Here is a 17,879-nt window from a genome sequence, read left to right on the forward strand (position 1 = left end):
GTACTGAAATAAAAATCATTTATTCTTTTTTTTTTCCATACAGTCTGCAGTCTGCATCCCCCCTTACCCCACAACCTCCCTGATCCCCCCCATACATTTCTCTAACCCTCCCCCTCTACCTATTTGCAGCCATCTTGGGTACTGGCAGCTGTCTGCCAGTACCCAATATGCCCCCCAAAATAGTTTTTTTTTAAACTTTTTTATATGAAAAATTTGTTTTCTGTAGTGCAGCTGGCCCCCCTAAATAATCTACATCCCTCCCCCTCCCAGATCCCTTACTAAACAATGGAGATCCCCCTGCACCTGCATCGGTTATTTATTTTTTTCTTCCGGGCATATTTTGTGTGCACGCGCACGCGCCCCGGCCCCCTGCGCCCCTGGCTGCAACCGCCGAAATTAACATAATAGCTCAGGATTAAAGAAATAAGGAACCTATAGCCTAACGGTCCTCCCAGAAGCTGCTCCCACCCACCAACGAATGTGTGATCATCATAGGCCGATGCAGAGAGGGCCACAGAGTGGCCCTTTCTGCATCGGTGGGTAAAATAAGGGATTGAAGTGATGCCTCAATATTGAGGCATCACTACAATCCTTGTAAGCAGCTGGAAGCGATCATGATAGCTTCCAGCGCTTCTAACAACAGAGGACGTACCAGGTACGTCAATTGTCATTAATGGGAGTTTTTTCTATGACGTACCTGGTACGTCCTCTGTCATTAAGGGGTTAATTTAATTAATTGTAGTTAGTTTAGGTAATTAATTTAATTATAGAATAGTGTTAGGTGTAATTGTAACTTAGGTTAGGGTTTATTTTACATTGAAATGTTTCTTTATTTTAACTAGGTAGTTATGAAATAGTTAATAACTATTTAATAACTATTGTACCTAGTTAAAATAAATACAAAGTTGCCTGTAAAATAAAAATAAACCCTAAGATAGATACAAATGTAATTATTAGTTATATTGTAGCTATCTTATGGTTTATTTTATAGGTAAGTATTTAGTTTTAAATAGGATTAATTTATTTAATTGTAGTAATTTTATTTCGTTTTATTTAAATTATATTTAAGTTGGGGGGGGTTAGGGTTAGACTTAGGTTTAGGGGTTAATAAATTTAGTATAGTGGCGGCGAAGTTGGAGGCGGCAGATTTGGGGTTAATAAATGTAGGTAGGTGGCAGCGATGTTAGCGACGGCAGATTAGGGGTTAATAAAATTTAACTAGTGTTTGCGAGGTGGGAGTACGACGGTTAAGGGGTTAATACATTTATTAAAGTGTCAGCGATGTCCGGTCGGCAAATTAGGGGTTAAATAATTTTGTTATAGTGTTTGCGATGTGGGGGGGCCTCGGTTTAGGGGTTAATAGGTAGTTTATGGGTGTTAGTGTACTTTTTAGCACTTTAGTTAAGAGTTTTATGTTACGGCGTTAGCCCATAAAACTCTTAACTACTGACTTTTAAATGCGGTAGGAGTCTTGACAGGAGAGGGTGTACCGCTCACTTTCTCCAAGACTCGTAATACCGGCGTTAGGAAAATCCCATAGAAAAGATAGGATACGCAATTGACGTAAGGGGATTTGCGGTATGCTCGAGTCGCGGAAAAAAAGTGAGCGGTACACCTGTATCTGCCAGACTCGTAATATCAGCGGGCGAGATAAAGCAGCGTTGGGACCTCTCAACGCTGCTTTTTAAGGCTAACGCAAGACTTGTAATCTCGGTGTATAGGTCCAGAATCGGGCGGAACTTGCCTTCCTTATTTGGAACCACAAACAGATTTGAATAGTACCCTAGACCAGTGATTTTCAACCTTTTTTTTGCCGTGGCACACTTTTTTACATAAAAAAATCCTGCAGCACACCACCATCCCAAAATTTTACAAAATAACACATTGTAGCTTAATACAGTATGTATATATATATATATATATATATATATATATATATATATACACACAAACATACATACATACACACACACACACACACACACTGTACTGTGCTGTCATGCCATGCCTCCTACAAACTATACATGACATATTGACATTCATTCACAAACAATCATAATGATGATTGTCTGTGAATGAATGTCAATATGTCATGGTTGTAAATGATGCCTGATGAGCCTGTCACATACCTCCCAATATTTCAAAATTTGAAAGAGGGACACCCCCGCACTGGGAAAAGTCCCCCCATCAGTCATCATCTCACTTAAAAAAAAAAGGCCCAGAATAAAAAAACAAGCAAAATTTAAAAAAATATGTCACATTGTTGTCAGTCTGCCGCGGCACACCTGAGGATCTCTCACGGCACACTAGTGTGACACGGCACACTGGTTGAAAAACACTGCCCTAGACCCCTTTCTGCATGGGGTACTGGTACAATAACGCCTAGAGATGAGAGATCCCTCACACATTCTAGAAAGTCCTCTCTATTAGACATGTGCGATTCGTTTCGAATCGATTCGGAAATTCGGAAAATTCGGAGATTCGGATCGATCCGAATTTCCGAATTAAAATAGTGCTGAATCTACCGAATAAATCCGAATTAGTTTGGATTTATTCTGTAAATTCGGATGTTCATGGATTACACTAGTATTGTACAGTATATTAGGTTATATCACTCTGTTATGGGTTACACCTAATATACAGTACATAATACTAGTCTAATACACAGCATATCCAACCTAACACATACCGAAATTCTGAATTTCCGAACCGAATCCAGACGAATTTTTTCGAATCCGAATGAATCCGAAACGATTCCGAAACAAATTCATTCTAATTTTTCCGAATTCGAATCGATCGAGCCGAAATTCGAAAAAATCTGAATCGATCCGAACCGAAATTCGAAAAAATCCGAATCGATCCGAACCGAACCAAATTTTTCGATCATGCACATATCTACTCTCTATTTTTCAGCCTTGAAGATAGATTTGAAACAAGGAAACTTCCCCTGGGCAGAAAAGGACTTGAACCCTATCCTGTAACCCTGGGCGACAACCTCCAGCAACCAGGTGTTGGAGAATAGAGACACTCTGCCCCCTACTTGGTCCGCAGACCTGTCGGGGGCTGCCCCTTTATGCCGAATTTGTCTCAGCGGGCCTCTTGTTCTGCTTGAGCAGGCTTCTAGGCTCCCTTGGGTTGGTCCGCCTTCACAGCAGGCTTGTGGTATTGGGCCTTGTCCGCACGAAAAGGACAAAAATTAGAACCCTTAGGTTTAGCCTTCTTATCCTGGGGAAGGAAGGCGCCCTTACCCCCCGAAACGGTGGATATAATCAAGTCTATGCCTGGACCGAACAGAATCTTACCTTGAAAAGGCAGGCATAGTAACCTCAGCTTTTAGCCACAGTGCCCTGCGTGCTAAAACAGAAAAACCTGACACCTTAGCATCCAGGCGGATAATCTGCATATTGGCGTCGCAAATGAAAGAATTGGCTACCTTTAGAGCCATAATCTTTTCCTGCACCTCTTCGAAAGAAGTCTCACCCTTAATCATCTCGCACAGGGAATCACACCAATATGACGCAGCTCTGGCAACCGCGGCGATGGCCGCTGCTGGATGAAAAACAAACCCGTGTACTGAAACATGATTTCCAACTTTTTATCCATGGGCTCCTTGAACGACGAACTATCCTCTAGAGCAGTGCTTTCCAAACTGTGTGTCGTGACACATTAGTGTGTCGGCAGCAGTATGTAGGTGTGTCCCTGCTTCAGCACAAATTTTGGTGTCCGACTTTCCACCTGCCTGCTACGCATATCACGTGGTTGACATGTGATTGATACCTAGTGGGTCACAGATCATCTTAACCTATTGGTGCAGCTCAGCGGGAACTGAAACTATTTCCATTAGCGGCTTTGGTGGCATATTGGCTCCTGACTGCAGTGTAGTCTCCTCAATCAGCTCGTGACTGCATGTGTAGTCAGTGAGTGGGACAGCAGTTTTTGCAGCGTGGGCAGTAGTCAGTTGGACTAGCAGAACTGAGGGCGGCAGCTTAAATGCTGAGCTGAAGTCAGAAGTCAGTGTTTGTTTGTTTTTGCAGCTAGCTCCCCGCATTGCCTGGCTGCTCCTGATATATGGATAGGAAGTGGAAGCTTAAAAATGCTTGATGATGAAATGCGAGTGTCTTTATCTAATATTCCACCAAATATTCAGAAACTGTGTTCATCCCATCAGCCACCTACATCCCATTAAAATAGTAAGTAGCTGTTGGTGTTATTAAACTGTTTTTAATTCTTGCACATACATACTGTTACATTTTGTTATTAGATAATTTATGTATGTGTCCGTATCTCTTAAAACAAATTAGTTTAACCTCCTGTTTGCTAGTACAGCTGAATTACTGTGGCGCAAAATGATGTAGGTCTAAAAAGTGTGTCACCAACATGAGAAATTTGGAAAGCTCTGCTCTAGAGGAATAGTCGTATGCTTAGCGAGCATGGAGATAGCCCCATCCACCTTGGGAATGGTCACCCCACAGCTCAGGCTGGGCCCCTGGAACTGGGAAAAGCTTCTTAAAGTTAGAAGAAAGGGAAAAGGAAAAACCTAATTGCTCCCATTCATTCTTGATAATGTTTGCCATCTTTACTGGACCCGGGAAGGTTTGGGGCACCACCCTGTCCTCATAAACCTTATATAGCTTAGGAATAGAAGGTTCTTCTGGAAGCTTTGGCTCCAGAACCTCCAGATTAGCAAGCACTTGCTTCAGCAAAAAGCTCAAATTCTCCATCTTAAACCTATAGCCAGGCACCTCTGCCGCCGGAGGTTTAGATGACATGGACTGCGATCTAGAAGGGACCCCCTCTGAAGCGTCGGAGTAAACCTCATGGTCATTCCACTCTGCAGGAGTTTCTGACATATATGAATCCTGGGTTAGGCCACTCTGAAAGGCTCTAGGCTTGCGCTTAGCAGAACGCAGTAAAGCATGAATCACTTTAGAGACTGCCATTTGTAGTTGATCCGCAAATTCTGGCGGCCAACAAATCTCCCCCAAAGAGGTAACAGTCGGACCCTGGGGTGCTGCATGTGGGATAGGGGACATAACCAGGGAACGCACCTCACGGGACGGAGAACCCTCCGAGGTGGATGGCTCAGTAGTACTAGACATTCTTTTATTTTTAGAAGTTGCAGCTTTTTCTAGGCATGTGGAAGTTAGTTGTGCAGGCTGGTCTACTGGAACCTCACAATAAACACAGGTATAAGACTTAGTTAAAGAGGGAGTACCCTCCAACGCGTCAGAATCCTCCATAGCTTTACTTTTATTAATAAAAGATAAAGAACAGGCACCTTGATAACTGCCAATGGCTGGTCACTCACCACCTCCTATGATCCGGACTAGAGATACGGCTTTGTCTCCTCCGTCGCAGATCAGACCAGAAGTGCAGAAGCCCCACCCAGTCACAGGGATGCCTAGCAGGACCGCCCCTGCCTAAAGGCGACAGCGCGCCAAAAAAGGCAGCGCAAAACTCCCGGAAATGAACCTGACAGTTCCACAACATTGCCAGAGCCTCGTCCCGCACTTAACACAGCAATGACACAATAAACAATATCATGTATAAACCCCCCTGTTCAATAATCCCTTACCAGGAATATTAACCCTTGATTCATAAGATAAAAAGGCGCCACACTGTGGCCCTGTCTTCTGTGTTATCATTATATAATAAAAAATGAAACGATCTTAACAGAATCTACGCCGTGGAACATGAACACGGCCCTTCAAGTGTGACAGGTTGTAGCATCGCTCCTGACATGGACTTGAGAGAAGAAAGCAGTCTGCAAAGCTCATCAACGCTGATTGCTGTAGGAGCTGTTAATATGAGTTGGGATGGTGTAGCAGAGGAGAGCTCTCCATGCATCTCCGGACACTAACTTTCACCCAGGCCCTCAACTGAGAAGCTTGTTAGGGCTACCTAAAACTCCCGTCCCATAGCAAAGAGTAGTACTCTCCATAAGAGACTTCCGAAACTTCGGCACCTCTCTGCCATCCTCCTGTGATGAAAGGCAAAGAATGATTGGGGGATGAGGGGAGTGGAGGAGGTATGTAAGCCTTTGGCTGGGGTGTCTTTGCCTTCTCCTGTTGGCCAGGTTATTAATTCCCAATAGTAATGAATGAAGCTGTGGACTCTACTCCCCTTTAGATGGAAATATAAATATTTAACATTCCAATGTTCTTCAAGAATATGTTCTATTTATTCATAAAAACATATTTCTACTGTATATAAATCTGATTGTATTTTGAACAACTATATATTTATACCTATATATTTATATATATATATATATATATATATATACACATATAGAAAAAGTTAGAATGGCAGGGGATAAAAATTCACTGACAAGCCCTAATAGCGCTTCTTACAGGGAAACCTAAAATACTAGATGTATTCACACCTGGTATTAATTAATATATATATATATATATATATATATATATATATATATATATATATATATATATGTGTGTATATATATATATATATATATATATATATAAGTTAATAGAACACAATCAAGATAGTAACTGTATAAACATGATGACAACAATTAGATAAAGCTAAAAGTAAAAGTTCCAAAAGCACTAGTGTGCCAAACAGTGGTGGAGACTCCCGGAGTGAGTAAATCAGTATAATTTCTTCCTAAAAATAACGGAAAGTCCTTTTCAAATAGGTACAACTGGATAGCGTCAGTGAAAATGAAGGTATTATTCACCTTATCTTCCAGGTGAAAAAACTCAGTCCATAGAGTCACCCCAAAAGGTATTATAGAAAAATAAGTAAGTACTTAGCTTTAGCACCACTTAAGAAAATAGTGCTGGTTCCTGTCCTGATGCAAAGATGTATCCAGTTCTGGACCTCCAACCAAAGCGGTCTGTATATACAGCAGCTGCGGTCAACATCCACCATTGTTTCCCGTTAGGCAAACAACCCCCCGGTCCCGTTGGCAGGGAATGGCCACAAGCCGCTAGTACATCCGTCAACACGTGGTATCCAAACGCTCTGATGTCAGAGCGACGGCGCTATTGGTAAGCGCCCAATGATGAGGTCACTGGAGGAACCAAGTCACTAAGCACCTGTAATAAGTGGGCAAGGGCAGAGTCCTCAGTCTGTCAAAAGCGATATCCCATCCGCTAAATGCAATGCACAATATCCCAAGGAGGAAGAAGCAGAGAAAGAAGCCCAAAACTTGGTTTTGCAGTATTTATTCAGCAACGTTGCCAGGTACAAGGTAGGTAACCAAAATGACACCTGACGCGTTTCGCGCATGCGCACATGCTCTTCATCAGAGGCTGAAAACTAGGAGTGCAACAATACCTTATACAGACCCACTGCTAATCAGATGTTAGAAAAGATCATATCGAGGCCACAAAAAGGTCATAATGCCAAGAATGTAAAAACAAGTGTAAACGGCAGTAGATGTGTACAAGGGTAAGTATTTCATATATTTATATTCAAACAAATAAGGTTGTGCTCCAAAGCATAAAAAACATAAAAATACAAATATGTAAAAAAACAAATGAAAAAAATAAATACAACAAAAGAGAAGCAACTCATAAAACCTATACAAAGTATGTAAAACCCAAAGTAATATACAAAATAATACAATACATGTTTTATATGACTAATAGCTGATAAGCCCCAAATATGACCCCAGCCACAAGAGCAAGCATCCAAAAAACATAGAAATACAGAATTACATATGATGCTTACAATTTGAAAAAAAAAATTAATATATAAAAATGAAAAAATAAGAATAAAAACCATTGAAATCAAAAAAGTTAAATACATAGTATATATATCGATAGAGATCTCTAAATAAGTGACAAGTTGGAGGCCAATATTGCATAATTAAAGTAAGACCTCAAACCCTTATAGAGATCTCAATATAATGAATAAAAAATATATGATAATAGAAGTTTTTTGTAACCTTACTATAAGGAGAAAAGTAAATAATAAATAAATAAACAAATAACTCAATAACAAGGAACAAACTTGGTTAGGTGATAATAATAGTGTGGGCGTAATTAGACCTATATCTATTTACATAGTATATCATTCAATTATTCAGGAATAATAGGAATTGATACCATTAGAAAGCATCCAAGAGGGGGGTGATAGGGAAAAGAACCTCCGAAGAAAGGAAATATTTTGGATTGTTAAATTACACACCAGGACCCCTGAAGGTATTAATAAAAGAAAGGACGTAGACCTTTTCCTGAATAATTGAATGATATACTATGTAAATAGATATAGGTCTAATTACGCCCACACTTTTATTATCACCTAACCAAGTTTGTTCCTTGTTATTGAGTTATTTGTTTATTTATTTACTAGTGTTAAAGCCCGTGTACACGGGCCAAAATGATTTTTTTTTTTTTTTTTTTTTTTATTCAAAAAAATAACATAAGATATAAACATTAAAGTAGACATAAAGTCATATTTTTATTTATAGTAAATTAAAATAAAATAAAGTTTAATTTCTACATGAAGAATATTGTTGCTCTAAATAATACAAAATTACTTCTAACTAATTAAAAATACACAACTTATTTATTTATTTAAAGTATATTTCTTTAAAAACAATGTTTTTTGTAAAAATTTTATCACTGTTTGGTAATATCTTTCCTTGCTTTGAACTTTGAAGTATCTTAATTTTGACATCAGATGATGTACGAACTCGAGACATTGCAACATAAAGTTGTCCATGACTGAATACTGGTTCTGGAAGAAATATTCCTACTTTGTCTAACGTTTGACCTTGTGATTTGTTGATGGTCATTGCAAATGCAAGTTTGATTGGAAACTGTCTCCTTCGTAAAATGAATGGTAGTTCAGTGTTGGCAGGGGCTAAATCTATTCTTGGAATAAACACCATTTGTTTTTTAGCTGTTCCTGTGAGTACTTCTGCAATTAATAGATTTGGCTTAAGATCTTTAACTATCAATCTTGTTCCATTGCACAGACCTCTTTTTGTGTTCAGATTTCTGAGCAACATAATAATACTTCCCAATTTTATTTTTAACTTATGAAGAGGCATTCCTGATGGAGCTAATTCGTTTAGAAACTCTATGGGATAGTTTTGTGCATCTTCATCTGTCTGATCATCAATTGAATCTGAACTCAGATATATTTTTTCATCACCATCGAGTATATTTAATACATGCTCATTGATTTGATCAACATGACAATTTTTGGTACACAAAATGGCCTTTTTTGAAAAACTGTGAAGATCAGATGGAAGAAGTCTTTTTCCAAAAATTTCAGATATGATACAATCATGGCATATTAATTTGGAAGGGATCTTAACTAAATCCTCAGGAAGGCCCTCTGAATTATTTAATGAACCCTGTCCTAATTTTAGTAGCCAATTGCTAAATTCTGGATCCACTGAACGCACATTATTCTTCAATTTTAAAATTTTGAATTTATCCCAGTGATCATAGAACTTTATAGTAGCTTCCACAATAGCAGTTCTATTGCAATGAGGAAGAACTGGTAGTGTTTGTCTGAAGTCCCCACCAAGGAGTATAACTTTTCCACCAAATGGCTTATTGTTCTGCATAATTTCCTGAAGGAGCTTATTTACACATTTTAGAGCTATACCGGGTGTCATTGAGGCCTCATCCCAAATAAGCAATTTAGCATTACGTATGAACTCTGCATCTTTTGAAGTCATTCTCATATTTGATGTTGATGTTTCCAGTAATGGAATTGGAAGCTTAAACCGTGAATGGTAAGTTCTGCCACCATCAAGGAGATTAGCTGCTATTCCTGTAGAGGCAACAGGAAGAACTCCATCTGTGCGTCCACGTAAAGTACTCAATAATGTTTTATATAAATAAGTCTTGCCACTTCCACCAGGTCCATCAATAAAAAAACATCTGTGTGGTAAATTTTCATTATCAATTGCAGACATTACATTGTCAAATGCAGCTTTTTGCTCGATGTTTAATGCTTCTTGAAGTTGTGCTCCAACTTGGGCTTCCAACTGTGTAACATAGTTGAATTGCATTTCTGGAATGAAGTTTGATGGATTGGGTAGTCCAAAATCTTCACAACGTTTACCATGCAATATGAGAACATTTTGAATATCTGTTAATGCCAAATTTTTGCAACTTTTGCAATCATCAATGTGGTCTTCATGACGTGAATAATCTTCATAAAGATCATGTTTGTATTTTTCAAAGAGTTGTGGGACATTAGGTGGGACAACAAAGATACACAAATAAGCAAACAGTTCCCTCTTTTGTTTAGGCATTTGTTGAGATGCTGATTCGTTAAGTGTAAGATCCCATGTAGCGTCGTCATCTAAAAGTGAAAGCTTTTGGGCAGCTTCTTTGAATGTGTGACAAACTTGTCCATTAACAGTTCGTAAGTCCTTAAAGGATATTGCTCCTTTTAAGTGCAAGAGCAGTAACCTCAAACAAAATCTCTCCAAATCTGATGAAATATTTACATTATACAATCTGCCAATTGTTGTATCTGCTCCTCTTTGTCTTGGATTCCACTTACGGGTTTTTACATCAAATACAAAATGTTGAGGAATGTCAGAGTAAAAAAATTCACGTGCCGCATTATTATCAACATTCAACTTAAAGTATGCTGTCAAAGTGGTATCCCTGTCTTGTGCCTTTTCTGCAGCTAATTGTACGTTTTCATTATGGAAATATACATCTTGTTCGCCTGGAAGATGAACTTGAAGTCTTATTATTGTATGTGTTTGATGGTGCATCAAAAAACCATACAACCTCCAAACAGCTTCAGGAGCACTGACATATCTTGTGTCCAAAAAATTTTGAATTTCATCATGCTGTAGTGTATTATGTTCCTTAATGGAAATATTTGCACAATCGTAACCTTTATATACATATTTGAAGAGATATTTAACACTTTTAACAGAAACACAACTCTCTACATTTATATGGCAGTTGTATTTCAAGCAGAAGTATGGGCTATATGGAACTACCCATGAGTTGTCAATTTTTTTCCCTTTGACAATTACAGTGGTCTCATTTTTTTGTCTCCGATATCGCGGATATCCATCAACATTAATTAAAGTTTCTTCTTGAAAAATTTTCGGAAAATTCTTGCTGCAATTACCATCAACCATGCATGGAGAATTTAAATTATGTTCTCCACATGGACCGTGTATCATATGCTTTATTACAATAGCATTTAGTCTTGGATAAATATGTTCATCAGGAATTTCAGCTGATATAAAAGTGTCAATGGTTTCAGCATCATTTGGCTTGTCTTCGGCTTTCAATATTAAAAGGATATGAGCATGTGGTAATCCTCTTTTTTGAAACTCTATTACATGCACTTTTGCGCAAGGACTTCCAAGAACATGTTTGTTCAAGATATCATTCAAAAGAGAATTTAATTTGAGATTGAAAACTCTTGCTACCAAATCTGGTCTGAACTCCACTGCTTGACCTTCTAATAGGTTATAAAGTATCTCAGGCCATTTAGGGTTGCAGGTCATGGTGATGAAGTAATCCGGTTTTCCATATTTTCTAACAATGGCCATAGCATCATGGTAGTTTTGGGCCATATTTCGTGGACTTCCCTGAAAAGATGATGGCAAAATAACTGCTTTTCCAGGCATCAGGCCCTGTGCAGCAGCCTCACTTTGAATGTAATCCATTAATCCTGTATATTTTTCAATGCGAAGATTAGATTGATTTTGACGGATATAGTTGAGTCTGTTGGCCTCAGTCTTGACATAAGCATCAACAAAGTACTGCTGCGTCAACTTGCCAGCACTAAGGAAAGGATTGAATTGATCCCTAATTGAAATTCTGTAAGAGTAGTATTTCATTTGGCTAACTCTTATCCTTGGATTGGTGGTTACTCTTCTTTGTACATCACTAATTGATGTTGGCCTGTAGTTAAGAGCAATATTGGAACCCCAACTTTGGTCCCCATATGGAAACAACAAAGGATACAGCAATGGTTCAAGATTAGGATCTAAAACACTTATTCTTTCAGTTTTTTTTGTTTGATCTGTAGATCGGCAATGAATAAGAAGGTCACGTTCAAGAGGAGGTTCACCATCAGAATTTTGGAAAATAACAGCAACCTCATTAACTCTTTGTACGTTATATCTTCGGTAATCTGATGTTCTGTCCTGCAGAATTACCATTGAAACTTTAGAATTTTGAACTCCATTTAAAGATGCTTCATGGATGCATTCTTGCTCTACCTCATAAAGCATTTTACATGCTTTTGCAAAAGGGTTATACTGAGACATATATGAACTTAACTCCCTCAAAAGTTCAATGTGACATCCTGAATTTTCTTTTAGTGCTGCTCGTTGGTCCGCAGCTTCCTCAGGACTCAAAATGTAGAGTTGTGCAAATTTGCGTTGATCATCATTTTCTGGATGCAAAGCACCAGATCGGTGATAAATTTGGCCATTTATTCTAAAACAGTATGGGCCATATCCTGGAGGTGGTGCAATGTTTGCTCCCATTGATGCAAACGCCAATGCACTATTTATAGAACGGATATTTTGCATAAAATTCTTTGAATGTGTGTGTTGTCCAGTCATTAGTTGTTGGATCAGTGGTGAAATTTGTATATGAGGTAATGTTATTTTTCCTTTATTGCAGCATTTATTAAAAAGCTTATCGCTTGGTTGTTCCTCTGGAAAATGCTTCGCCATGCAAAATTTGCAATAAACATTAAGTTGACCACATGTGTGCATCGGGACATTGTCTTCATTAAATAGTGAATGGTTATAACTTTTGTTATATTGATTAGTGATAGTGATGTTAGTACTATTTTTTATTTTTTTCTACGTGCAGCAGAACGTGATCTTTGCATGTCCAGTTGGAGACCTTTTTCCTGAGCAGTCATATTGGCCCTACAAATCCGTTTTTTTGAAGAATCCTTTTTGCGTACAGTTACCCTTTGTTGTTCAGTCATATGTGTCCGTCGTATACGTTGAGTTTCTTTTCTTCTGCGTTTAACGTTTTCTGCATCTTCCTGTGTTAAAATTCTTTTAGGAGGCATTCTTCTATTTTTATGTTTATGCAGCACTCTTTACTTTTTTTTAAACACTCTTTTTTTTTTTTTATGCACTTTTTTGTAGTCACTTTTTTTTATGCAGTATATATGTTTTTTAAGGTTTATTATTATTAGGCACTCTTTATTGCCTTTTTTATGCTGTATATATGTTTTTTTAAATAGGTTTGTTATAATGCTGCTTATGTAGTATTAGGCACTCTTTATTGCCTTTTTTATGTTGTATATATGTTTTTTTTTTATAATTTTTTTTTATAATGCTGCTTATGTAGTATTAGGCACTCTTTATTGCCTTTTTTTATGCTGTTTATGCAGTCTCTTTATTTGTTTTAGGCAGTCTTTTAGGCACTCTCTTTGTTATATCGGCAGTCTTTATTTTGTATTAGGCAATGTTAGGCACACTTTTTTATTTTTAGACAATCTTTATTTTGTTTAACAAAGTCTTAGGCACTCTTTACTTTGTTTTATACACTTTTTATTTTGTTTTTGGCAGTATTTTTTTTTAATGCAGTCTTAGGCACTCTTTATTTTGTTGTAGACATTAGGCGTGTTTATGCTGCTTATGTAGTATTAGGCACTCTTTATTGCCTTTTTTATGCTGTTTATGCAGTCTCTTTATTTGTTTTAGGCAGTCTCTTTATTTCCCTTTTTTTAGGCACTCTGTTATATTGGCAGTCTTTATTTTTTTAGATAGTCTTTATTTTGTATTAGGCAATGTTAGGCACACTTTGTTTTTTTTAGACAATCTTTATTTTGTTTAACAAAGTCTTAGGTATTCTTTACTTAGTTTTATACACTTTTTGCTTTGTTTTTGGCAGTCTTAATTTTTTTTCATGCAGTCTTAGTCACTCTTTATTTTGTTGTAGACATTAGGTGTGTTTGTCACTCTTTACTTTGTTTTAAACACTCTTTTTTTTTTATGCACTTTTTTTTATACACTTTATTTTTATGCAGTATATATGTTTTTTACGGTTTATTAGTATTAGGCACTCTTTATGGCCTTTTTTATACAGTATATATTTTTTCTTAAAAGTGTTTGTTATAATGCTGCTTATGTAGTATTAGGCACTCTTGATTGCCTTTTTATGCAGTATATATGTTTTTTACGGTTTCTTAGTAACTTTGTTTTTTGCAGTCTTAATTTTTGTTCATGCAGTCTTAGGCACTCTTTATTTTGTTGTAGACATTAGGCGTGTTTGTCACTCTTTACTTTGTTTTAAACACTCTTTTTTTTGTATTATGTCCTTTTTTAAGACACTTTTTTATGCAGTATATATGTTTTTATTAGTATTAGGCACTCTTTATTGCCTTTTTATGCAATATATATGTTTTCTTAAAAAGGTTGATTAAAATGCAGCTTATGTAGTATTAGGCACTCTTTATTGGCTTTTTTATGCAGTATATATGTGTTTTTTTCAAAGGGTTTATTATAATGCTGCTTATGTAGTATTAGGCTCTTTTTTTGCCTTTTTTATTCTGTATATATGTTTTTTAAAAAATGTTTCTTATAATGCTGCTTATGTAGTATTAGGCACTCTTTATTGCCTTTTTTATGCAGTATATATGTGTTTTTTTGTTCAAAGGGTTTATTATAATGCTGCTTATGTAGTATTAGGCTCTTTTTTTGCCTTTTTTATTCTGTATATATGTTTTTTAAAAAAAAATTCTTATAATGCTGCTTATGTAGTATTAGGCACTCTTTATTGCCTTTTTTATGCAGTATATATGTGTTTTTTTGTTCAAAGGGTTTATTATAATGCTGCTTATGTAGTATTAGGCGCTCTTTATTTCCTTTTTTTTTTATTTGTATAGAGACTTTTTATATGTGCAGTGCAGCACAGTGTTGTGCTGTTTTATGTGCCTATTTTTTCTTTTAAAGTAATATAGTTATGTTATATGTGCTGTGCAGCACAGTATTGAGCACTTTTATGAGCTTATGACTAAAATATATCTTTTCTATGTGCTGTTAGCACAGTGTTGTGCTCTTTTATGAGCCTATTAATCCTTTTTTATTTTTAAAACCTAAAATTTATTTTTTGACCCTATTAAGGTTTTTTTTTTTTGTTTTTTTTTAAACTACTATATGCTGTTAGCACAGTGTTGTGCTCTTTAATATATCCGCACAGTGTTGGGCTCTTTGTGCTGGGTACTATGTGCTATGTAGCACATACATAACTCCTGAGGCCATTAATATTTTTTTTTTAATTTTTTTTTTTTTTTTTTTTTTTTTTTTAAACTACTATGTGCTGTTAGCACAGTGTTGTGCTCTTTAATATATCCGCACAGTGTTGGGCTCTTTGTGCTGGGTACTATGTGCTATGTAGCACATACATAACTCCTGAGGCTATTAATATTTTTATTTTATTTTATTTTTTTTAATAAATATTGTGCTGTTAGCACAGTGTTGAGCTCTTGTATGAGCCTATTATTCCTTTTTTTTGTATGTGCTGTTAGCACAGTGTTGGGCTCTTGTATGAGCCTATTATTCCCTTTTTTTTAAACTAAAGAGCAAATTTTTAAAGTAAAGAGGTTTTTTTTTTTTGTTAAATGTAGATATTTTTTTTTGCTAATTGCGGATCTTTCAAATAATGACCTTTCTCAGTGCAAGTGCAATAGAAATGCGCAGCATAAGTCCTGAGGTAAATTTTTTCCTGAGGGCCTTTTTTTTTCAACAATTTTTTTTTTAAACTAAAATTTTTAAACTAAAGAGCAAATGTGAGGTATTTTTTTTTACTATGTACTATGTAGCACATACATAAGTCCTAACATTTTTAAACTAAAGAGCAAATGTTTAAAGTAAAGAGGTTTTTTTTTTTTTGTTAAATGTAGACCTTTCTCAGTGCCAGTGCAATAGAAATGCGCAGCATAAGTCCTGAGGTAAATTTTTTCCTGAGGGCCTTTTTTTTTCAACAATTTTTTTTTTAAACTAAAATTTTTAAACTAAAGAGCAAATGTGAGGTATTTTTTTTTACTATGTACTATGTAGCACATACATAAGTCCTAAAAGTTTTAAACTAAAGAGCAAATGTTTAAAGTAAAGATTTTTTTTTTTTTTTGTTAAATGTAGATATTTTTTTTTTGCTAATTGCGGAGCTTTCAAATAATCTCAGTGCCAGTGCAAAAGAAATGCGCAGCATAAGTCCTGAGGTAATTTTTTTCCTGAGGGCATTTTTTTTTAAACAATTTTGTTTTTAAACTAAAATTTCAAGACCCAATTCTTTTAAACTAAAGTAAAGAGGTTTTTGTTTTTTGCTTAAATGTCGATTTTTTTTGCAGAGCTTTGAAATCATGACCTTTCTCAGTGCCAGTGCAATAGAAATGCGCAATGTATTATGGCTCGCGACGCTTTTAACGGCTAGTTGCGTGCGCGTGGGTTCGCGTGCGCGTGCGCATTGTGTGATAGGCTAGTAGGCTAAGTGGGTTGTCAACGGCTAGGGCTAGTTGCGTGCGCGTGGGTTCGCGTGCGCATTGCTAGTAGGCTAAGTGGGTTGTCAATGGCTAAGGTTCGCGTGCGCGTGCGCGTGCGGGGGGCTCAAAAGTTTTGTGAGTGTGCGTGCGCAGCAAGGGGGGTCAAAGTGCTAACAAAGTTTTGTGAGTGTGCGTGCGCAGCAAGGGGGGTCAAACAAACATGCTAAGTACTAAGTGCGGGGGGCTCAAATCAGTTTTGTGAGTGTGCGTGCGCAGCAAGGGGCTAAGTGGGTTGTCAACGGCTAAGGTTCGCGTGCGCGTGCGGGGGGCTCAAATCAGTTTTGTGAGTGTGCGTGCGCAGCAAGGGGGGTCAAAGTGGTAACAGCTGGCCAAGGGTGCGCGTGCGATCAGCGGCAAGAGTTTGTCTGAACTGCGCATGACGGCTTCAGACAAACTCTTGTCTTTTATAATATAGGATTATTTACTTTTCTCCTTATAGTAAGGTTGCAAAAAACTTCTATTATCATATATTTTTTATTCATTATATTGAGATCTCTATAAGGGTTTGAGGTCTTACTTTAATTATGCAATATTGGCCTCCAACTTGTCACTTATTTAGAGATCTCTATCGATATGTATACTATGTATTTAACTTTTTTTGATTTCAATGGTTTTTTTTTTTTTTTTTTCAAATGCTTTATTAGAAGTTGTCAAAGAAATACATAGAAAAACATTAAGAAAATGTACAAATTGACATCATTTGTTATAGGAAAAAAAAGAAAAAAAAAATGCAAATACAACTTCGCTACCGTTATTCTATTATGTTCACAGTAGTAAGACTCGAGGTTGGCTATTATAGTTGGATTAGATGTGAAGTACCATTCAGCCAGTATCTGAGAGTAAGAAGTAGCTATGTGTAGGAGGACGTTAACGTCCTCATTGCTATAATGAGTTGACCCGGCTGTGTGTGTGTGTTAAGAGAATTAGGTCTAGAGAAGGCGGAAATAAGTGTGACATTGTATGGTCCAGTTCTGAAGGCGTGCGGGGGGGTAAGTTTCTACTGGCTATTTACATATTCCTCCCATAGAAATGATATGTTATAGAATTTGTCTATTCGTTTAGTGTGGGTGTAGTGGTACTTCTCCAATTGGAGGTAGTGGGTAACTTTAGTTTTCCAGACTGCCAGGGATGGTAGGTTTGTCTTCTTCCAATTGAGTGGGATTAGCCTCTTAGCTGAATTGATCATGATAGTGAGAAGTGTTTGTTTTAGTTTGCATGGGATTTTAGGGAATTTGTTGAAAAGAAAAACCCAGCGTGAAGGGGAGCGATGCGCCTAAAGCTTTTTCGATTTCTGGTTTAAGGGAGCGCCAATAGGATGTGGCTATCGGACAATTCCACCAGATATGCGCAAAGGTTGCTGTTGCACCACAATCTCTCCAGCACATGGTGGT

The 17,879-nt window shown here is 37.0% G+C and overlaps 1 protein-coding gene across 1 annotated transcript; it reads right to left on the reverse strand.

Annotated features, from left to right (window-relative positions):
* Window positions 1-8,519: 8,519 nt before the first annotated feature.
* Window positions 8,520-12,191, reverse strand: LOC128656830 (uncharacterized). The gene has a single exon (XM_053710994.1). It carries the CDS (start codon window positions 12,134-12,136, stop codon window positions 8,546-8,548), a length of 3,591 nt encoding a protein of 1,196 aa, XP_053566969.1. The 5' UTR covers window positions 12,137-12,191; the 3' UTR covers window positions 8,520-8,545.
* Between the last annotated feature and the right edge of the window lie 5,688 nt (window positions 12,192-17,879).

The sequence above is a fragment of the Bombina bombina genome, chromosome 4 (assembly GCF_027579735.1).
Source record: "Bombina bombina isolate aBomBom1 chromosome 4, aBomBom1.pri, whole genome shotgun sequence".
Lineage (NCBI taxonomy): Eukaryota > Metazoa > Chordata > Amphibia > Anura > Bombinatoridae > Bombina > Bombina bombina.

What these genes read in the sequence shown, in the direction of transcription:
- LOC128656830 (XM_053710994.1), bottom strand. Translation starts at nt 12,136, where the DNA reads ATGGTAATTCTGCAGGACAGAACATCAGATTACCGAAGATATAACGTA.